Consider the following 24764-nt stretch of genomic DNA (forward strand, 5'->3'; position numbering starts at 1 on the left):
AGGACCGGCCACCGAACCTGGAAGTCGTTGAAGCGCGCCGGGCATCGTACTGGGCGGGCTGGTCATGTGGTGACAAGTAGGCCAGCGGTTTGCGGGAGGAACGGAGCAACAACAACGATGTCTCCGGTGGGCATGGTGAACACACGAAGCATGTCCAGGTCAACATCGGACGAGAAGGGAACACATTTCACCAGGTGGCAGGGAATGGCGGAGGTTGTGTCATGAGCACTGGAAGAAGGGAAACACATGATGAACAGTATGTCATCATATAGTATTATAGAGATGTCATGGCTTATGTCCGGGGGGACCGGCACAAACACCTCGAGTGAGGCCACGTTCAAGATGGGGGGGGGGGGGGGGGGGGGGGTGAGAAACCTCGACAGGGTAAGGCAGGCAATGGGGGAGAGGTCAAAGGGACCAGAGAAGGGCCCGGCGGCGAGGGCGTGGTCATAGGTAAGCTCGACTTGGGGAGTTGGAAGTCACTCGACTGAGTGAGTAAGTCTGACGTGGAGGGAGTGGTCGGAGCGTCGTGAGCCACGACAGTGAGTGGCGTGGTCGTGGCCTGAAGGGGGGTAGAAGCGGGCTCGACAAGAGCACAGTGAGGAAAATGATGTTGAACTTTGGGCAAAATGTGTGAATGTTCACTGTTGTTCATAGTCACTTCACTCAAAACGGTGTGTGGAAAAGGTGAATGTCGTGGCACAAAACACTGAGGCATAGCAGTAGGATGGAGATGGAGGTCAGGCACAGATAACAAGCCATTGTTCCTGTTGCAGGCTGAGCTATTGAAGCAGGAAGGCATGTGCTGATGCTGAACCCAGGCGGGTGCGGACGTGGTTCGATCCTGAGGAGGTTGACCTGTGAACAAAGCAGTTCCGGACACGTGGCTGGAATCCGCTTGGTACTGCATGGATTGCGGCATGGCAAACCATTGTCCTGGTGGTGATAGGTTATCCAACAGAGCATTTGCAGAAATCGGCATCGATCCCGCACTGCACGGAGATCCATAAGAGGTAACTGCGCCGTTGATGAGGGAGGGTACATGTGGCGGGAACAAAGGCGTATGATAGACGGAGCCATTCACACTCCTAACCTCACTTATTGTTGTAGGCACAAAAACGTCCGGCGAAATCAGCGTAATTGATGAGTGAGAGGCATCGTGTTGCAGTCCTGGTGGGTGTACATCGCCCACATCATGATGCATGTCGGTCACAAAATCCGGCATTAGGCATTGGGCCGAAGCCATTGTTCGAATGTTGTGTTGATGTAATACACGCGAAAATAACCAACGCAGAGGCCGCAGGCACAGTAAAACGGCGAAAACGGAATACATTACAACTCTGGGTCATGAGTGAGGTGGATGCTCAGGTGAGATACATCAAACAACACCTTATAATCAGGAGTTCATTTATTTACCTCTTCACACAAGTAAACCTTACAGAGAACTGGATGGCGGAACAACACAAAGATAATGTTTTGCTCAGTTCAAAGATGATGCTCAGATCGATACTGGTGTCAATCTCATCGGCGCCAAATGCCTATCATGACTCAGCATTTCTGCTATATGGTGAGTAGCAACTTTCCATCTCTGGTACTGGTATTGTTAACATATATTTGATCTTTGAAATGGAGTTGTAGGCATCTGTCAGTTATCTGTGCTTCTGTATACTACAGTAAGTACTATAAGGTACTTTTCAGAAAGAAGATGTGAAAAAGAGACTATGTGAGGGACAAATGAATATTAGATGTAGTCTTTACATGTTTGGTTTAGGTCAATAAAAGCAGAAAATACTATAGTAACATTTTTCATTGGTCTTAGGCAAAGATGTAAGAGTATGGGCACAATAGCACTAGTCATAATGTGTTTTTACTATGATTTAGAGAAATTAATATATAATTTTACTTGTTCCTCATCCCTGGAGGCTCCCCTTCATTTGGGATTTATGAAACATGACATGTAAATGAATGAAGAAGGAAAACTATTTTCCCTCTTTCTTAAATGTGTCAGATCAGCTCATGCTCTTTATTAGTAATAGGGAATCAATCATAGCTAATAATAATGTGCATATATGTGAGTGAGAATGGGGGAGGGAGTGGGTCACAAGTAAGATAATGGGAGATGTGTGGATATGTATGCCCTCTGAGGAACACAAATTCAAAAGAACTACATTATTTCACTCCCTTTTTACATATTCATCAGCTGCTCATTATATGATGAACAGTTGTCTTTACTATTAAACAATGGAAGGGAGTCAAAGGTGAACAAAAAACATCAGTATTTTAACCAAAAAAGCCAAAATTATAAAAACATATAATAATATGTACCAAAATCAAACAAAAAAGGAAAATATAAAATATTAGCAAAATCGTAAACCAGGATGGCATGTAGCAATATTATGAAAGGAATAGTTGCTACTCACCATATAGTGGAAATGCCAAGTTGCAGATAGGCACAACAAACAGACTGTCAGAGAATGAGCTTTCACCAAACACGGCCTTTGTTGAAAATAGACAACAAACACACACACTCACGCAAATGCAACTTACACACACATGGCAGCTGAAACTGCAGCAAGAATAAACTAGTCTCTTACTACGAAATAAGTATTTTTAGGGAATCTGTTTCTAATGTCATGTAAGATATTTTTGCCTAGAAGCCAATTTGGTACATTTATAATCAGTAAATTTATACAAGATTCTAAACTGATATTATGTAATCAGTTCACCAACCTCTTACAGCACAGCAGATATTTGTTAGAGGAGTACCCTAAATTTAAGGATGAATAAAAAGTAGCATCATATTTTCCATTTTGTGGTTTTTGATATGAAATAGGCAAATTACTTTTTGTGATTAGCATTAATGTAGCAAACCTTGTCCATTGTAAATAAGAATAAAATATTTATATTTCATTTATATTCATTAACAACAGAGGTAGCTATTGTGCTTCAAATTGCTTCACAGTTACTAACCTGCAGCAAATGCTTTTTCATTCCCTGTGATGATAATGGCCCCAATTTTATCATCCTTCTCAAATTCAGCAATAGCTTTATCCATTTCCAGTATTAAATCAGTACATAAAGCATTCAGTGCTTTTGGCCTATTCAGCTGGACTAGACCAACATTTTTCTTTTCACCTAAAGTGTCAGTTAATATGTACTGGTATGATGCACCTGAAACAAATTAGAAGAATGTAAATGTTCCACATTTGGTTTCATTGCATATTTCAAGCTGATGTGATCTCTTGTTTAATACAACGGAAAACAACATATTCTTTGAAATGTACATAACATTTTCAAAATTCTATGGTAGCCAAAGGAGCTTCAAAATAATTGTCATCACATGTAAATATGAGAGAGAAAGAGAGAGAGAGAAGCTACTTTAGTATGTATCATATACACACATAAAAAATATTTTTGCACCACACCAGTTCCCAGAACTCCTAGTATGCGACAATTAATATAGGAATGCACCAATGCAAGATGACGTGCTAATGGGTATTAGAGATAGCAGTGTGTACAGCAATCTGGGCCACCACCTCTAAAGATCTTGCTGTATGGTGGTATAACATGCAATGTATGGTTTTCATGAGCAATAAAAAGGGTGGAAATTATGTTAATGTTGACCACTATTCCAATTTTCAGTAAAGGTTCCGGAACTCTCGGAACTGAGATGATGCAAAACTTCTTTTTTATGTGTGTATATGGTTATTTTAATGTGTATTTACAATTCATCTCCTAACCCCTAAGGGTGTGCTACTGCTCGTGTTAAGCTCATGACACTGTATCATTGGGGCTCATCTGTGAAGGGTAGAGATGATGTGATATCATCAGCGGGTAGCTATGGGTTGGGTTGGGTTGTTTGGTGAAGGAGACCAGACAGTGAGGTCACTGGTCTCATCAGATAAGGGAAGGACGGGGAAGGAAGTCAGCCGTGCCCTTTCAAAGGAACCATCCTGTCATTTGCCTCAAGTGATTTAAGGAAATCATGGAAAACCTAAATCAGAATGGCTGGACACAGGATAGAACCGTCGTCCTCCTGAGTGCGAGTCCAGTGTGCTAGCTACTGCGCCACCTAGCTCGGTCTGGTGGCTATAACAAATCCATTGTGGGATATGATCTGTCCATCTCCATTTCCAGAAGCATGTTGTCGTGACGTCAACTGAGGTAACAAAAGTCATGGGATCCCTCCTAATATTGTGTCACGCCACTTTTGTCATAATGCAGCAACTTGATGTGGCTTGTACTCAGCTAGTCATTAGTAGCCCCTGCAGAAATGTTGAAACATACTGCCTCTATAGCCATCCATAATTACAAAAGAGTTGCCAGTGCAGGATTTTGTGCATGAATTGACCTACTGAGTGTACCAATATTATGAGAAGGAAAGTTGCTACTCACCATATAGCGGAGATGCAGACAGGCACAACAAAGCTTTTGGCCATTAAGGCCTTCATCAACAATAGACACACACACGCACACACACACACACATGCACTCTCTCTTATGCAAATGCAACTCACACACCACTGAAACCACAGTGGTTTCAGTTGCCTGAGACTGCAGTCGTGTGTGTGTGTGTGTGTATGTGTGTTTTGACAAAGGCCTTAATGGCTGAAAGCTTTAATTGTGAGATTCTTTTTGTTGTTCCTATCTGCAACTCAGCATCTCCCCTATATAGTGAGTAGCAGCTTCCCTCCTAATAATACCATTACATTACATCCTGGAATTTCTTACTGAATGTGCCTGATAGATGTTTAATGGGATTCACTTCATGTGATCTGGTTGGCAAAATCGTTCACTCAAATCATCTAGAATGTTCTTCAAACTAATCGGAGATTTGTGGTCTTGTGACATCCTTACTTGAGAACATGATGTCTTTAAATGCAAATGGTTTCCAAGTAGCCAAACATAACCATTTCTGGGCAGTGATTAGTTCAGTTGCACCAGAGAACCAAGTCTATTCCATGTAAACACAACCCACATCATTGTGGAGCCAACACCAGCTTTCACAGTGCCTTGTTGACAATGTGGAGCAACAGCTTTGTGGGGTCTGTGCCACATTTGAACCCTACCATCAGGTCTAATCAACTAAAATCTGGACTCATGTGACCAGGCCACCATTTTTCAGTCATCTAGGGTCCAGCCGATGTGGTCATGAGCCCAGAAGAGGTGCTGCAGGTGATGATGTATTGTTAACAAATGCACCCATGTCAATCATCTGCTGCTATAGGCTATTAATGCCAAATTTTGCCACACTGTCCTAACAGGTATGTTCATCGTATGTCCCACATTGATTTCACTGGTTATTTCAGGCAGTGTTGCTTGACTGTTAGCACTGACAACTCTATGCAAATGCTACTGCTCTTGGTCATTAAATGAAGGCCATCAGCCGCTGCGTTGTTTGTGGTGAGAGGTAATTTCTGAAACTTGGTATTCTCAGGATACTCTTGACACTGTGGATCTTGGAATATTGAATTCCCCAACAATTTCCAAAATGGAATGTCATTTGCATCTAGTTCCAACTACCATTCCATGACTAAAGTTTGTTAATACCCATTGTGTGTCCATAATCATGTCCAAAACCTTTCACATTAATCACCTGAGTACAAAAGCTCAACCAATGCACTGCCCTTTTATACTTGGTGTAGGCAATACTACCACCATCCGTATATATGCATTTCACTATACCATGACTTCTGTCACCTCAGTGTAATGCCTGTTGGCTTTTGTCTTGGGCTCTTCAGCTGAAGTTTGTTTAGCAGTGTTGTGGTGACATGGCTGCTTACATTCTGGGCAGCCAATCCTGAATACAGAAAAAACAGTGTGACATCTGGCTAATATGGCACCACACAATTCCTTGATGATGATCACTTATATTGCATCTTGTAGCTTTAGCACAGTGTCAGCTATCCATATGACCTGATGGCAACATCAACAGTCATTGCGTCCTGTGAGCATAATGGTTGCAACCCTCAAGAATGCAGATATCGGCTGTCAATGTAGAGGACTCAGTGTACATCAATGTAGGTTATATGAGCCAGGCTCAAGAGTTCAGAATCCTGTTTCATCTCCTGGAGTGTGTAATGCTACCATTCAATAATTTTTGAAAAATCTTAATGATAATCTTTAACATAAACTGAATTTTGAAAGCAACAGGTGATTTAATTGCTAGAAATTGTTAGTGCACATCATCAAGAGACAAAGACATCAAATGGTAAAGTACAATTGAGATAAATTTTTAACTGATTAATATTTTTCTGTGGGAAGTGTAACTGCAATATTTATCTAGGTACTTTGTATGTATTTAGTAAACAGAAAGCTTTTTGCACATTCTTATGTTTATTAAATGCAGTTTATGAAAAGAGATCAGAACAACTGATAACGACTAACATAGAGTTACATGGAGTTACGGCAACTGGTGCTACTCACACTCAGAATTGTTAGTCATTGCCAACGAACTATAAATAACATACAAAAATTAGAAATTTCATAGTATTATTATAACAAATGCATAATTCAGCTTTTAATTACATGTTATAAATATTCAGAAGTCTTAATACAGAGTTAGGTTTTATAAAATGAAATAATAGTTTTTACATTATTGGAAATTTGGTAAATATACATTTCAAATATGAAAATTACTGAAATTGCTTTTGTAAACAGTCATGCTAAATTAATTTTAATTTACATTTTAATTGCATAATATTATCACTAAATCTCAGACAAATGCTGAGCAGGTTATTACACTGAGATATGTGATAAATGCTTCATACATTTTTCTAAGCAAGTTATAGGTTACGTTGTTGTGTTCTCAATTGTTCCAAACAGTAATTTTGTGTAAAATAATAATATTATTGCATCCAGCAGTATACTTTTTAAGTATAATAACATTTGTAAGCTGATAAAACATTGAAATTATGAATTATAAATAGTTATCAGTAATTTCAAATATTGCCATTCCTGTGACCTGTATCTGGTTGTTCATTAATCTAAGGGACGGTATTGTACACTAGTCTGACATATTATAAATGCCTCGAACATCTGCATCTTGAAAATCAAGCTGTGCCATTTGACAATGGATGGAACAGAATTAATGTCCTCAAGTCAATAAAAGTATGTGAATGCACAAACCTGTAAATCTGGCCATCAGTCAGAAACATTTACCCAATGTGTGTGTGGGTTTTGAGTAGGATGTGTTGGACATTTGACAAGTGACTGTTCTTACAATGGTCTTATTCATTACTGCTAAATGGACTTAGTTATTTGCAGTTATTAGCCAGTTATTAGTTGCTCCATGTCAGGATGATGCTCAATCCACAACTGTTGTTCAATTAATGAAAAGCCATTCCAGATTCTTTTTTAGAGCTTTATTAAGTTCATATGACACATTATCATGTGCATCTGAAACTGTTTCAGTTAGACTTGATAAGGGCCTAATATAAAGGCTGAAACTGGTCATGTGACCTTCATAAATTTCTAAAAAGCAGATGGAGCGGCTTTTTATTGATTATTTACAAGTCGTTTGATCTGTGACTTTCTCTATCACCCCTTAGGAGATTAGTAAAAGACCAGACCAGAGAATTATGGGAATGATGACCTGGTCACTTTTGCTTGATAAGATTGCCTTGATAAATCTTTGAAAGATGACAGAAGGAGAAGAAGTTCTTGGGGCCTGATTGCCATGGGTGGAGCTTGTAAGGCCAGTCACCTCTCATAAAGTTATAAATAGACTGTAGGCTGTAGTCTCATGCTGTTTTGTCTGTCAGGTTTTAGTCATTTAATGGAATGTTAACGAGAGCTGCAGGAGGCTGATTCTCTAATTCACAACAGAGGTTGAATGAGGAGTCAAAATTGTCATAAATTTCATTGGAAGGTGAGATTAGGCATCAACATGGGATGTCGAGTCAAAACCCATTATGGAACATTACAGTAACTCAGTGCCAACACCTGACAATGTTGTCACTGTTTATGTAGACATCTATAAAAGTAAACAAAATGTATTTGTGCTCTGTAACAAGATGTAAGGAAAACACTTAGAGGTAGTCTGTAAAATTATGGACAGTATGAATAAGTTGTTATAATGATTCTTACTCTGCTTAGGAACTATTATTTTGACCTTCAGATATAAGCTTTGTTTTGATCCATATGCTGCACAGTGCAATGTCACTGCACAGAGGCCATATGTTGATACATCTGTTTGGGGAACCTTGTGTGAAGTCTTTGAGGCAATGTTTCAGCTGACTCAAGTCCTTTTCACACTATACAGTACAAAAAAATGATGCACTGACTTTACAGAACTCATTGAGAAGCTCTGTGTTTGTGATGTCATCCAGGAGCAATTTCAGGTAACAGTACATCTTTCTGAGCACAGATTGTAATCTAATGATGTTGCAAACTATCAGGAGATACTGGATGGCTTTCAGATAAGAAGCTGCTGGTCATGTCTTCTTCTCACTGAGTAAATTTCCCTCATACTCAGTTTCTGGTTGAATGAGCTGACACTTCTATAGGCTTGCAACATAGGCCTGTCTGTTGCAAGTACTGTCAATTTGTGCCACTGTATCACATAAATTCATGTTACAGATGATTGAAATGATTATATATGTCCCCCTCCACCCACCACCTCAGCCCTATTTTAAAAATCCAGTGGAAGTAACTACTGAAACCACCATCATAATGGACATAATCAGATCAGTCGCAGTTGTTCACATGCATGGTTTCAGTTGTAATTTCCTTTGGATTTGCAAAGTATGATATCATATACCATGGTTCCCATCATTTAAAAATTTATATTGTCCTACAGCACAAATTGATGGTGCATAAGACTGCCATTTACATTGAAATTCCATTAACACTTAATAAAGAAAGACATAATGTACCAACTGTGGGCATTTTATAAAGAGGAACCTCATACAATGGTAAAGGCATATAGAAGCTATAGCAGAGATGACTGAAAAACAATTTCCTCACAAGCCAGTTTAAATGAGAGTCCATAATGTTGGTATTATCTAAATGGGGTCTTCATCACCACTGATTTTTGGGATTTGTCAATAGTAATTGGAAAATTTACTTCTGTAAGTTCTGTCTTTGAAAAACAAAGACTACCTGTCAGGTAACTTTTCTCGACATGTTGACAAGCATGTATTGATGACAGAGTAAGAATGACTGATTTCATGAAGCCATCATGGATTAACAAGTAGCCTTTGGACTCATGAGCCACAATGATGGAGCCTTCATAAGTGCCAGGTGCCGAACTACTGCTTTGAATTGGAATGTTGCATGCAAACCTTGTGTAGGGCAGTAAAACAGATAAAATTTTCAAAGTCCAAGAGTGATGCTATCTCACTACATTATGGCAATGTTGACACGAGGCAGCCATGATGAAAATGTTTCACCACCAAGACTAGGTCAGGGCAAAACACAACATTGGCATTTCTGGTGAACCAGGTAGCAGACTTCAGAATATTGTGGGTCAGAGAAGTGAAACAGGGTTACCTTCATTATGTGATAAAAGAAAGACTAAGGTGAGCATGAAAGAAGTAAAACTACTGACACCTTCATAATAGCAAGCCCTACACAATCAAGACAAATGATGTTGGTAAATATTAGCCACTAATTGGCTCCATGAATACCCCCGCAGTTTAGCTCGTAAGGCAATTGGTCAGACGGATCAAAGGCATACATGACATTTGCACTCAATTCCATGAATGCAATCAGGTGAAGTTTGGCACAAGTCTGTTGCATATTTCAGCATGCTACAGACAACAACAACTGCTAATGGGAGAAATGGATACCTCACCATAATCATCAGTTGCACAGTTCAACACCACAGTCTGCCTCTGTCACAGATGGGAGGACCTAGAGGTTTTTTGTGCCCATCAGGATCAGGACACAAGTATTCCTGACATTCTGATGAACTGGATAGAGTCTGTGTGGATGGCACGCCAATATCGTTGAACTCCATGGCTACACGGCAACCCTCATCACAGTATGATAGATTACAAAGAAGGGTGGTGAGTGGGAGGGTACAGAGCACGTCCCAAGTCACCATGTGTAAGTTCAATACATGTGCCACTGCCACTCTCTGCCACGGCATCAAGGTACAGCTGGTGCCAGGGTCACCGCAAGCAGCATACCACCAGTGGAGCAGCTGGCTGGAATGAAATGTGTGTGGTGTCAGCTGTCTTGAGCGGGCTGAAGGCCACTTATGGAACAATTCCTCTGCAGGCATTAACAGGTGATGCTAACCATGAGTCAAGATTCTACCTGTATTTTTATCGAAATAAATAACTAATTCTGAACCTTCTTTCACTGCAACTACCACTGACCACAGGTCACTACCATCCTTCCGAGGATTATGCCCTCCCAATAGTTACCTCTTACAAAAGTGGTGTCAGAAGTGCCCATGCTTCTGACACTTTCAGTATCTACATCAGAAGGCCCTGCAATGCATTTTGTACAGAGCCACACCAGCAGTTACAACAATTGTGGAGTGAGTCACCGAAAAGCTTTGTTTCTCACACAAGTATGTTGTGAAGATGATCATGTCCAGAATAAGACACAGTGAGTTCAGAGTTACTTGTTGCAGAACCTAATATCTCAGTTTAAGAGGAGTTATAGTAAAGTGTATTTTGATAGGTAGATTGCAAAATTTGTAATTTGTCTAGATACAGAGCACCTTGAGATAGGCTTATTCCTGTAATACATTCCCCTAACAGTATGGCCATGCAAAAGAGAGCTTTATTAAGTGTCATTTGGTGGTGATGAAATGAAGTAATAAGTAAATTTTGATATTCATTATAGTGTATATTGTTTGTTGTGTATAAGGCTTACTGGGATAGAAAAGGGAAATGCACAAATATGGCACAAATGGAAGCACCTACTACAGCAGACATGGTACCAGCTCTGACAGAACAGGTTAAATCATTAAAAGGAGAGAATGAGCAAACAGTGCAACAGCTATGTAATCAAATGGAAGATTCTATACAATCAGGTCCTAGTGAAGTTAAATCAATACTGGCAGTACCTTCCCCATCAATGTATCCTGTAAAAGCTAGTCTTATTTCCCTTTATTCTAGCAAAACATCAGAGGATGTCACTATTTTTATCCAGAACATGTTATCTGCAGCCAGCTTGTGCAACTGATCTGAACAAACATCACTGCAGATGGCCAAATTGCACTTGTCGGGTGAGGTTAAGATGTACATCACATACCATGAGGTTTTGAGAAAAGTGCAAACATTTACAGAGTTACTAAATGGCTTAAAGCATTACTTCAGAAAACAAAATAGTGCTTGTTTCTTTCAAGAAAAGTTAAGTAATTTGAGAGAATTGCCAAATGAGACTATCAAAGCATTTTTGGACAGGATACACAAGACGAATGCCAAAACTTATGAGTTGACTGATGAACCAGAGGCTGATGTAGTTTATTGAGAGAGGCTGAGGATAGTGTTCTGGATGTGTTCCTAAAAGAGTTTCTTCAGAATTTTCTCAAATAGTGAGACTGGATAATCCACAAGATGTAGCCACAGTGCTGCAGGTAGCCAATTGTATGCAAGAGATGGATAGTGCTACTAAGTCTCAGAATGATCAGAAAATGTTTGTGTCAAACAAAGAATGTTATTGCTGTGGAAGAAAGGATCATTTTAAAGCACAGTGTCACCAACCGCAATGTTTTAACTGTCAACAAATTGGTCATAAGGCACAGGAGTGTAGGTCAAAGGAACAGGGTAACTACAATGAGAAAAAGAAATCGTTAAATGACAATGGGAACCTTTCTTCTGTTGAGAAGTATTGCCATTAAATAGAAGTGCATTCAGTATGGACACAGAGAATGGATTGTTCGTTGATGTCTTGCTTGAAAGGGAAACAATATGAATTTTTGGTAGTTGCAGGGGCACACATATTGGTTACCAGAGCAGACTACAAGAATCAAGGTATAGGTTGTGCACAATAGGCAGCAACGCAGATGATTCAATCAGGAAAACAGGGCTCAGGATTAAAAGAGGAAACACAAGGTTTCACGAGCAAATGGAAGTGTTGCCAACTGTGGGACAAGGAGTCGCTGCGATACGTGGGTTATATTTTCTGGTTAGGCATCATGCTGCAATAAACCTTTGGCAATGGAAAATTGAACTCAATGGAAAGTTATTTCCATTGGGTACAACAGTTGCAGGTGTTTCTGTATCATAAGATGCACCCACTGCAAAGGTAGCATCAATAAACTGTGTACAAGTGCATTAAAAATGTTTAGAATGACAGAGTACCAACAGGTACAGGAGAACTAATCTGGGTACCAGTAGAGAGTAACATTTCACAGAATGCAGTGTTTGGTGGAGCCACTAACAAGTAATGACATGTTGGATGAGCAACATTGTCTTGTCTGTGGGTGTATAATGCATACAAGGGATGTTAATGGTCAGGTTATAGTACCAATAGGCTGGGATAATTTTGGGGGAGACGAAGTGAGTCTTCTAAAGGGATTACTGATAGTCATGTTAGATGTTCTTGAAGAGGAAGATATTGAGGATTCCAGGGCACAAGATATAACACAGTGAACTGTTGTCATATCTGCCCTGTGAGAAAAAGTTAAACACCTTCAGTGTGAAGACAGGTTGTAAATGGAATCAGTATTAATACATTGTAAGGATATATGAAGATAGTAACTGTTCTTGAAAGAACAGATACCATTGATGACCATGCAGCTTCTCTAGAATAAATGATAATTAATTGAAACCCTCAGCTGCCGACAGGTATTATTGACATACCTTGATGGGGACAGCTGAAAATGTGTGCCCCAAATGGGACTCGAACCTGGGATCTCCTGCTTTCATGGCAGATGCTCTATCCATCTAAGCCACCGAAGACACAGATGAATAGCACGTCTGCAGGGACTTATCCCTTGCACACTTCCCGTGAGACCCACATTCCCAACTGTCCACAATCTACATACATATTGTTCCTAATGTTAAATGGCTACCCAGTCATTGACCTTCATCTGTGTGAGTGCGCACAGGTTGCCTGAACTCTTAAGGGAATCGTCAACTTAAGTGGGCATGAGTTAAGAGTGGACGGGCAAAGTATCTATTCGGAACAATATGTATGTAGATTGTGGACAGTTGGGAATGTGGGTCTCACGGGAAGCGTGCAAGGGATACGTCCCTGCAGTCATGCTATTCATCTGTGTCTTCAGTGGCTTAGATGGATAGAGCATCTGCCATGTACGCAGGAGATCCCAGGTTCAAGTCCCAGTCGGGGCACACATTTTCAGCTGTCCCCATCAAGGTATGCTAACAACACCTGTCGGCGGATAAGGGTTTCAATTATCATTTACATTGTAAGGACTTGTTCAGTTCACAATGCGTGTCATCTGCTACACCAATCACACAGAATACCAACAGAGAACCATGTGCCAATATTTAGAAAACAGTATTGGCTACCTAAGCATTTACAGCCTTTAGTAGAGGAAATGGTGTATCAGCAGTTACCAAATGGGATTATAGAACACAGTGATAGTTCAAGTCAGTGAGTATCATGATTGTGGGTTAGAACTCACCTGATGGAACAAAGAAATATCAGTTTTGTTGGGCTGCAGATTCTTAAATGATAAAACAGTAACAGATGCATGCCCAGTCCCTAATGTTACTGACACATTAGACAATTTGGGTCAATGCAAGTTCTTTTCAACCCTAGATTTAAGAAGTGGTTATCATCAAATTGAGGTACACCCTGAGGATAGACCTAAAACAGCCTTTACCATGACATCTGGTCACTACCACATTGTAGGCCTTTGGGCTGAAAAATGCACCACCTACATTTCAACACTTATTTGATGGAGTCCTCAGAGAATTAAAACCAAAAACATGCATGGTGTATCTCAACAATATAATTATATTTACAAAAATCTTGGAAGAGAATGTTCAGCATAATTGACAGGTTGAGAAAGGTTTGACTTACATTTAACATTGATAAGTGTCACTTTGCACAACCACATACCTGGGGCATATAATTAGCCAAGATGGAGTAAGGACATATCCACACCTTACAGCAGAGGTGTATGACTTTCTGATCCCTCAGACAGTTAAACTATCACAATCTTTCCTTGGATGCAAACTGCTGTAGAAAATTTGTGAAGGGGTTTGCTGAACTTGCACAACCACTAACAAAATTACTGCAGAAAGGTATTATGTTTAGCTGGACACCTGAATGTCAGACAGCATTTCAAAATTTAAAAGATATATTAACTTCAGATCCAGTGCTGATTTTTCCATGTTACACAAAAGAATTCATATTTTCATGTGATGCAAATGGTACAGCTCTGGGAGCAGTTTAAGGGCAATTCATTGATGGGAAAGAACACTCAGTTGGATATGCATCTTGTCTGCTTACTAAGGCTGAAAAGAATTATGCTACCACTTAAAAGGAGATGGTAACATTAATATACAATATTTCTTATTTTATATGTTATCTATATGGATATAAGTTCACAGTGATTACTAATCACACAACTTTAAAATGGAACTAGGGCTAAAAGAGCCTTCAAGTGTCTAACAAGTTAGTCTTCAAGTGAATTTCAATACAATGTGATTCACAGACCGGGTGTTAAACACACAAATAAAGACACACTTAGTAGGAAGACTGGGGCATTGCAAGTCACTGGATTTGATCTAAATGATCTGAAGAAAGCAGGAGCACAAAAAGCCACAATTGGTCATACAAGATGGAGTTTTGTGTAGATCAACCAAGGGTGCACCGCGTGCTGTAGTTCCAGCAGCTTTGCACACAGAAGCACCATGCAAGCACATGATTTTATGTTATTCGGTCATAGGAGTAAGGGAACAACAGATAAGAGGGTAGCAAAAAGGTTCTGGAAGAGAACAAGATGTGCTGATGTTCAACAGAACATAAAAAACTGTATTCAGTGTGCCTAGTATGCTGATTTATGTCATCAAAAGATCCAGTTACAAAGACTACCAGAGTCTGACTGTCCATTCCAAATGATAGGGGCAGATATTTTGGAGCCATTTCACATGAGTCAACTGGGTAACAAGTATGTGTTAATAATTATCGATTACTTCTCAAGGTATCTGGTAATGGTAGTGTGATGAAGCAAGGTGCGACATTTTTTACTTCCCCTTTTGTTTTGCCATCTGCCTTGTTAAAATTCATTTTTTCACTTTTAACTAATTACCATTAATAAACATGTGTATAATCTGCATTTTCATAAAAGAGAAAGATTGGCCCTCAGTTTTAAAGAATATATCACCAGGTCTAATTTTGTGCTAAGTTTTATGTATGTAACCGATTTTCTAATTTATTTTGACTGTTACTAGTTAGTATCCTTTGTTATAGGGTAAAATCAGTAATTGTTTCATAACTTAAATTCTATTGTTGACTTAAAAACAAATATAAATTCTGTACTAATTGTGAACATTTGGAGGAAAACTAATAGTATTCTTAAGGGATCTATATGTCTCTATTCGAAAACATGTTAGCAAAGCCAGCTCTAAAGTAATTCCAAAGTAATTTTCAGTTTCATCACAAGTATTGTTTGCATAACTGTATATGTTAATTTCATGATTTAAACAAATAATATGGCTTAAGCCTTGTAGTATAAGAAACTGTTAAAAAGATGCAATTTTTCGTTGTTGCAGTTAATTGAAAGAGTCAAGTTTTAATTGTAATTTATGTAAATTAAACATTGAACAATGTGTAGTTTCAGTCCATATTATTGTGATTGATTTTTGGTCCTGAGACAGTCAGTCCAGGGCCAAGTTTCAGACGAGGAATCGGTATTGGTTAGATCAACAACAACGCATCCACTTAACTGTGAAATAAGTGTAATAGACCATATGCTAAGACAACGACAGTGTCTAGTCAATACGTACTGTATTATGTGGCAAGAACTGTGTAGTTAGGTTTCTACTGCTTGTAGATGTTCAACAGTAAACTATTGTAGCAGTATGTTAATGTTTGCTTGCAGCCTATTAATGAGACTTATCGAATGTTAAACAATAGTGCACTGGCCATATAACTGTGTATTATAGAGGGGTTGCGAACAATGAAAGTAAAGAACTGTGAAATGCAAATGTGCAACTGTCAGCTACATCATTTAAAGTAGTCAGCGTGGAACTTCCACTCCCCATTATTCAGCCAGTATCACAACGCAATACGTCGACACTGAGGACCACAATGAAGAAATAAAGCAGGCAAACATCACAGTAGCAATACCAAATCAGAAAGTGAACACAGTAGCTAATGCTATGGTAAATCATTGGGTATTTAATTTTGTGGTGTTACAAATGATTATTACGGACCAGGGAACAAAGTTGCTAACTGAAAGTCAAGAAATTACATAAAAGTCCCTTCCACCCACAGACAAATAGTTGTACAGAAAGAGATCGTAGGACTATATCTAAGATGCTAAGCCATTAAGTAAATCCTCAACACCTAGATTGGGATATATATTTAGATTTTGTAATTTGTGCCTAGAAATCAAAAAAATCATACAGGAACAAGGTTATCTCATTACAAGGTGGTATATGGATGGAAAATGTCTTCTCTCTTTGACATGAATCATATAACGCAGGAAAAGAAGGTGAACATATTAAGGTATTCGCAAAAATTCTAGAGGAAGTCTGGCAAAAGGTAAAATGAGCTAACACAAAAGTGCTAAAAAGTCAAGAATGTGTGGGGTTAAGTAAGAGGAATTACCACAGTATCAGGTAGGTCAACGAGTATTACTTGCAAACCCTTACACTCCCAAGTGTAAGACAAAAAAGTTTTTGATGAAGTTTCAGGATTCTTACCAGGTGGTTGATAAAGTCATGTAAATGTAAAGTTACCATGATGGACTTCAGTAGTCCATATCAGTAGAATTAAATCTTTTCAAGGGACCATAGATTCCTTTTCTCAAGTACCAGAAAATGTGTCACATGCTAGAATTAAGAAGCAAAAGATTAAAGAAATACTACAGAATAGACCCTATGGGTTGAGACAAAGGGATATGTGGTTCTGGATGTAGAATACATGGGTAGTAGTAGGATCTTTTTCTATGTTTTCATTGATTAAAGTAGTGTACTTAGGAATATGGGTAATTTTGTTGTATTCCTGATTTTTTCTAATGAGGAAGGGAGTACATATAAATTACTTCCTTTGGGTGATGTAGGTGATGGCAAGGATGATGCCTAGATGGAGTATAGTGAGTGTTAGGATCTTGCTCATCACTGGAGCAAAAGAAATTGTCAATCAGCCTTTACAGAACAGAGTTTTGTTAGTGCAGCAGCTGGATGCAGTCCTCATGAATCACAGATGATTGTTGAGACTGACATTCGATATCTGGAAGGTAAGGAACAAAGTGAGAAGATCGCAAGGTTCTTTCTTAGAAGTGCCAAGGGAAGTGAAACACGGCAATATGATAGGGGATATATGAAATGAATATTATGAACTTAAGTTTTTCTATGACAAGCTGCGAGAGCAGTTGCAGCAAGTGACAGTACAATTCCATATTCTATTGCACGGAGGAAGAGAGGATGGCTGAATGCTGGTGAGAAACTACTAAAAACTGTGTTTGGCACAGTAACGGTAGATAGTGATGATATTTCAAGTTTGAATACTACAATATGCCAAGTGCAAGAAGTAGTGAGACATACAAAAGCAATAGTGGATTGGCATACAACACAAATTATGGGTTTTGGGTAAGGATTGTTAAACATAACTAAAACAATGCATAAATTAACAATGGGATTACAGCAGTATGCTAATGATATGAAGATTACCGTAAATAAGGATTTAGGTGTAATTCCAAGTCATCTAAAAACATTGGACAGCAAAGTAGGCATAGCGAGGCTAATGAGGGAATTAGCAGACAGTGTAAGTGATGCTAGAATAGAACTGGAAAGAATTCAAGAAACTATCCACCATACTACGCATACACAATTAAGCACTACACCACTAACACTGGAAAAATTTTTGCACACACACACACACACACACACACACACACACACACACACACACTAGATTTAAGTCACAATTTGGGTTTAATATGATTCATGCATATCCTATTGGAAGGAGTCTTATTAACAGATGGATTAAATTTTAGGTTAATGAAGTATGACTTGTATCTAACCAATGCAAAATGCACATAGTTTTATCAGTAGAAGATCTGGTAAGTGTATTAATGAAATTATTACTATTTGTCCTACACAAGTAGTTAAAATGGATGACTGATCATGTGAAGTACAACTATTCTTAGGAAATATGAATGCACCAGAGTGTAAGAAGGTAGTTATGAAGCAACAGACAAATTTTCAGAGTGTCAGAAATTATTGGATTTCTTCTGTACACAAGCCACAAATGATAATAGTGAACTGCTATGAAAACAAGACTTTTACAAGAATGGAAATACGGCTTAGCAGTATATTAATCAATGGAACTGAAAGTGATTTAGCTGGAGTAGATTTTCATCTACCAGCAACCATCAGGGGTACACAAGAAATTACTAATGTACAACCAAAATTGTATTGGCCAGAAAATACCATCATCTATTCAGAATATTTACTGCCTAATTACACACTAGATGCTATGGTACTACAGAGGACAGATATTTCCTTTCTAAATTACACACTAGATGCTATGGTACTACAGACATGTTAAGGCATTTTCAGGAATATCATAATGGGTTAAAGCAGAACACAGTTACCATCAGCATAGCAACCACAAGTATAGTTGCAGCACTAGCAGTAATTTGTGCAATTTATCTTTTCCTAAGGAGTAAAATAATGAAAGCAGAGTTAAAGCTCACAGGCAAGATCCCTCTGGAATCAGCTACACCAGAAAAGAGAAGACAAACTGTAATGTAGATTAAGTTGATAAAGAATTTTATAAGTGGAGTAAGATTATTATATTAATGGTTAAGGTTTTTTATTTTCTTATCTTAAAAATTCAGGATGATTTGTTTTAGAAAAGAGGTGTTAGATTAAGTTGATAAATAATTTTATAAGTGGAGTAAGATTATTATATTAATGGTTAAGGTTTTTTATTTTCTTATATTAAAAATTCAGGACAATTTTTTTAGAAAAGAGGGATATGTTGCATGCCAGCCTTGTGTAGGGCAGTAAAACAACTAAAATTTTCAAAGTTACAGAGTGAAGCTATCTTGCTACATTACAGAAATGTCATCACGAGGTGGCCACAATGAAACATTCCTCTACCAAGACTGGATCAGGGGGAAACATGACATTAGCATTTCTGGGGAACTAGGTAGCAGACTTCAATGGAATATAGTGGGCCAGAGCAGAGAAACAGGGGCATGTTACCTTCACTATGTAACAAAAGAAAGGCTAAAGGCTAAGGCAAATGCAATAAACAGTACCAAGAGCTTTTATGAACCAGTTCTACACCATAACAAACTGATTAAGCAAGCACGGCAGAAGCAAAACTACTGATACCCTCATAATAGGAAGCCCTATGCAGTCATAACAAATGATGTTGGGTAAACATTAGCCACTAATTCAATCCATAAATATCCCAACAGTTTATCTCGTAAGGCAGTCATTCAGCTGGATCCATGGTGTACATGACATTTGTAGGCAATTCCCTGATCGCAGTGAAGTGATGTCTGGCACAAGTCTGTTGTAGATTTCCTGCACACTGCGGACAACAACAGTCACTAGTCAGAAAGATGGCTATCTCACCACAATCAGCAGTTGCAGAGTTCAACACCCCAGTCTGCCTTTGTTACAAACGGGTGGAGCTGTGGGTCTTTCCTGTCCACCAGGATCAGGACACCAGTTTTCTTGACATTCCAGTGGACTGAATTTGGATGGCAGGCCAATATTGTAGAACTTCACAATACACAGCAATCATCATCATGGTACGATGGATGATGAAGTAGTATGGTGAATGTGAGGGGACAGGGCAGCTCCCAAGTCAGCATGTGTAAGTACAAAACTTGTGCTGCCATCACTCACTGCTGTGGTGTCATGGTATAGTTGGTGCCTGAGTCATCGCAAGTGGCAAACTGCCAGTGCAGCAGCCTGTTGGAATGGAGTGTGCCGTGTCAGCTGCCTTGAGTGGGCTGAAGGCTGCTTAGGGCATGATTCCTCAGTAGGCATTGGCAGATGATGGCAACCTCAAGTCAAGACACTACCTGTATTTTCATGGAAATAAATAATTAATTCTGAATCTTCTTTCACTGTGTATACTGGTGACCACAGGTCACTACCATCCTTCAGAGGAAAACTGGCAAGAAGCGAACAGGGAGAGTGCCTCCTGACACAAAACCAACTCTACTAAACACCCTCCCAATAGCCGCCTCCTCCAGGGAACTCAGCTACTAATGCGCTATGTTCCTGGTGCAGTCTTGAAGCCACCATGGATTAACAAGTAGCCACTGGACTTAGCAACTGCAAAGATGGGACCTTTTTAAGTGCCAGATGCAGAACTACTGCTTTGAACAGGAAACTCAGCTTCTGATGCACTACATCACTGGTGCATTACTGTCAACCTAGCTAATGGGATGCCATTGTGTGTGAGAGAACTATAGCACTCACAATGTTTCACTTACCTTGGAAGGTCTGAGGCATCAAGCATATTTACCTGGTCTATTGAACATAGACCCATGACTGACACCAAATGTTGTGATCTCAGCACCTCAATCTTCCAAACTGAGCCATTGGGTAAGTGTAGACTGACATTCTTACAATAGATAGTCTCCTACACTGAGAAATATCTGCCCTAATGTTGCCAGTTCCACAACATGTAAGTATGGGGTGCTGATACTGCAACACCCCTCCCCCCAACAGGAAGAAACAAATGAATATTGTTAGTTTATGAAATCACCCATGAATCCATGTGGAGTACAACTTCTCACCTGTATCACACTGCCACAGTTACAGTGTCATTTCTCTATGTCTGGCATGCTGCAGCACCCATATCTGAGTGTGTAGCGACTGCTGACTGTTGATGGATGATGGATGTTGCGTGCAGACTGTTGCAGAAGAATGCATCATATCAGTGACATCTGTGGCACTGTGGTGTGACAAATTACATTTGTTAGTGATCTCAACTTTCTTTTCTCCTTTTTACCTGGAGTCAGAATCCTGTGTCTGCATTCTATGACTGGGTAAGGCCTTTGGTAAGATGGCTTCAAAGCTTTACCTAATGGACCTTGATGTAAAAAGACTTGCTTTTCAGGAGCAGGTCTGTGAAAACAAATTTGTCTTGTTTGTTGTGGTGTGAGGATGGCATTGGTCACAGCTCTTCCATCATCTTCCAGAGGTTTATTACAAATCTAGGTGCTGTGGAGGAAGGTGTAGCAGATGGGAGAAAGAACTCACCTCGCAACTACCAAACACATTCTGTGCTGCAGTTGCCTGATAGCCCTCCTTCAATATTCTGTACAGTTTAAGCAAAAGCTGGTCACATGGCACATGATGGCAGCCTTAAGCAAACAGTAAAAGCAGTCTACCATATCATTAAATTCAGTGTGATATGGTGTCATTATTCTGAGAAGAATATGACATATTGGTGCTATCATATGGAACATCTCTGTCTCCCATTGGTGACCTTGGCAATGTGTCACATATAACAGTCAGTCAAAACACGCTGTTTGAAGATAAAGGTGCAGACCATACTGTCTGATCTTGTAGTGGTAAAACTTCTGACCATTTCACAAACCTGTCAGTCACTGCCAGTTACCAGCAGAAGTTGTAAGAATCAGGTAGCAAGATCAATGAGATCTACTGCAAGTGTGCAAAATGTGCATCAGGAGTAACACGGTTTCTGAGGGACCCATACATAGTGTATCATTTTGCATTTCAGGCAGGGACACATTCCTGGGTCCATGAAGGGCTTTCTGCATGCCAAATTGTTGTGTCTCCAGTGCCAAAATAGTGTGGATGACTTAATCCATGCAAAGACTCAAATTTTGCAATTACATAGTGAACAGACGTATTTGGCTGCAGCTGACCTGTGACTTTGTCACTGTTCTCTGCTAAATCAGCACCCTGCCATGGTACATACTACATTTGAAGACCATCATCCCACACAATAGGTCCTTGTTCTGTGGTGTTGCCAGATCATTGAATTCTATTGGCTGAGATATGGTGCTAACTCTGGATGGAGCTGCATTATCAACAGGCATTAAGTGATTTATTTGGTGATATTCCCTCTGTTTTAGGCCATGACACTCTCAATGTGTAATGTAGTCTAAAATTCCTTAGAGGAATAAAACTTACCCTTAAACTCTAAGGAAGGCAAATACAGTACATTTCAAAACTGGTTGTAACTATCTAAGCAGTATGGTTTGTATGTTTTAGCTATATTCATTTTTTATTTGAAACACTTTTGTGCTGATACATGACTTAATCCCTTTGTTATACTTTACATTTCTTTGTGATTTTCTGTTGATTAACTAAGCAAGTTTTATTAATGTTGAATTCCAAGATAATGATCTTGGTGCTGTGTTGTCAGCCTTGCCCAAACTGCTGTTGACTGTTAGCTCCCTTTGGGAAAATCAGCTGTTGCTGTAAAGTGAAGCTATGGGCAACATTTCAACTAGCAACATGCTCCCAAATGCAGTAAGCAAGCAGATGCTGCTAATACCATCAGGCTGCCTCCTTGCAAGATAATTTCTTTGTTTAGATTGTCTATTTGGATACATCTAAGCTACATGTAGTCTCTTACTTTATGTCACCTCGAATAGTTTATTCCCCACATAAAGTTTATTGTTTGAACTGTTGTGCTGAGAGTTTTATTAAGCACATGCTAGTATTATTCTCTGAGAAACCTTAAATTGCATTCAGATGACTTGAACACTTCTGTTTGTGTGATGTGTAGCGTTTCTCTTGCTTTTTGTCAAACATTGCATCTGCTTGCACTAAGTACATAAATTTAAAATTATTTCGCTATGTTATGGAGTCTCATATTTTAAAGGTCATTCAGCTCCCATCTGATTACAAGCCAATGAATATCATGTACCAACAGAACAAGTAACATAGGTTTGTTTTATATAAACTAGTTGCCCCTTAACATAAATTCACTGTTTTATTCACTGATCATACTTCCACCACTGTTGAAAGCAATGACACATAACAAATTCCCTCAACTGTCACAAATCCATGAAACGGTTTAGAAAACTGGTTCCAACTAAACTGATTGAAACTGGATATTGGAAAGATATATTTACTGCAGTTTAAAACCAAAAACTATAAGGTAATTTAAACCCACATTAATCATAGCAACCGAGAACTGACAGAAGCAAACTGTCCTTCATTTTTAGCAATGCAACTGGACCAAAATTTATCCTGGTCTCGACATATAAAGTATTTAGCAAATAAATGAAACAGCCTGGCCTTTGCAATGGAGATTCTGTGATAGTCAACTAGCACAAGGGCAAGAAAAGGTGTTTACTTCAGGTATTTTGAGTTGGGTCAACAGAAGCGTCCGATCTTACCCGTCGGCTTTGACCCGTGACGTAAGCGTGTTGTGGTGTGTGACGTCATTACGGCGCGGAGTTTGATTTGCGATTGTGGCGTGTTTGTAGATGTCTTGTTTTTCTTTGTCGTGCTCTCTGGTGGTGTGTTCATGGTTTTCGTTTGTTTCGTTTGTTTCGTGTGGTGGGGTCAGTTTTCTGTTGCTCAGGTGTTGGATTTGAAGCGGAATTTCTAATAGTGAGTTAATGGTTAATTTAATGCTCATTGCTGTACGTCGGGTGAGTTTGTTATTAAGTGTATTCGGTTGTGGTTTTTTGTTCAGGAATGGATATGAAAGACCGGATTAATAGTTCTCGGTTGAGGGCTATGATGGGGGAGACAGCTTTAGAGCTGATTAAATTTCTTCAGCTATTTGGCTTAATTGCCGAGGTCGTGAAGTGCGGTGTGTGCCGTGAACCTATGAAATTGGTTAAAGTTCCGGACTCTCGGACGAGGGACGGATACATGTGGTGTTGCCGGAAAGATGGCATATGGCGTTCTGTAAGGCGTGGTACCTGGTTCGAGAAGTCTAGATTGGCCATGCGTGAGATTGTGCTTATTACGTATTATTCTTGTTACAGTTGCGGACAGAGTTTTTGCGCGTTTGAGACTGGTGTGAGTGAGAGGACTGTTTTAGACTGGTATTCCTTTTGCCGCGAGGTGTGTTCCGAATTTATTAAGTACAGGGGTAAGTTGGGTGGGCATGGGGTGCTTGTGGAGGTGGATGAGTCGCAGTTTGGTAAAAGGAAGTATGGGAGGGGGAAGTCTGTGGCTGGTCTTTGGGTGTGGGGGGCTGTTGTTCAGGGGGGTGGGGGTACTGAATGTGTTTTTAGGATTGTGGAGGGGAGGTCGAAGCCTGAATTAGTGGGGTTAATTGAGGAGTATGTAGAGCCGGGGTCCACAGTAGTTTCAGATGCGTTTTCTTCATATAGGGGGTTGGGTGAGAGGGGATTTAATCATTTAGTAGTGAACCACAGTCTAGAGTTTAAGAATTATGATACTGGGGCTTGCACTAACACAATTGAGGGGATGTGGGGAGCGGTTAAGTCAGTTCTTGGGAGGGGGAAGAGGCGCTCTTCCAACCTTCAGTCTCATTTAGATGAGTACTGTTGGCGGAAGAGTGTCCCAGAGGGCTATTGCATTCTTCGGGTTTTTTTAAGGGCTGTGGGTAAAATGTATAGACCGAAAGTGGTTAGTTAGGGTGGGCTGGGTAGGTGGGTGGGTGGTTTATTTTGTTGTATAGTGTTTGTGTGTTGTATTTTGGAGTTGTGGGGGAGGGGGTTGACGTTT

At 39.6% G+C, this 24764-nt stretch overlaps 1 protein-coding gene across 1 annotated transcript in view; it reads right to left on the reverse strand.

Moving 5' to 3' along the window:
• LOC126234457 (enoyl-CoA hydratase, mitochondrial-like) overlaps positions 1-24764 on the reverse strand; it is a 65946-nt gene that overhangs the window by 37109 nt on the left and 4073 nt on the right. The window contains exon 3 of the mRNA XM_049943151.1: positions 2971-3171. Coding sequence (XP_049799108.1) covers positions 2971-3171 — 201 coding nt within the window. The remainder of the gene's footprint in view (positions 1-2970; positions 3172-24764) is intronic.

This window comes from Schistocerca nitens, chromosome 2, assembly GCF_023898315.1.
Source record: "Schistocerca nitens isolate TAMUIC-IGC-003100 chromosome 2, iqSchNite1.1, whole genome shotgun sequence".
Lineage (NCBI taxonomy): Eukaryota > Metazoa > Arthropoda > Insecta > Orthoptera > Acrididae > Schistocerca > Schistocerca nitens.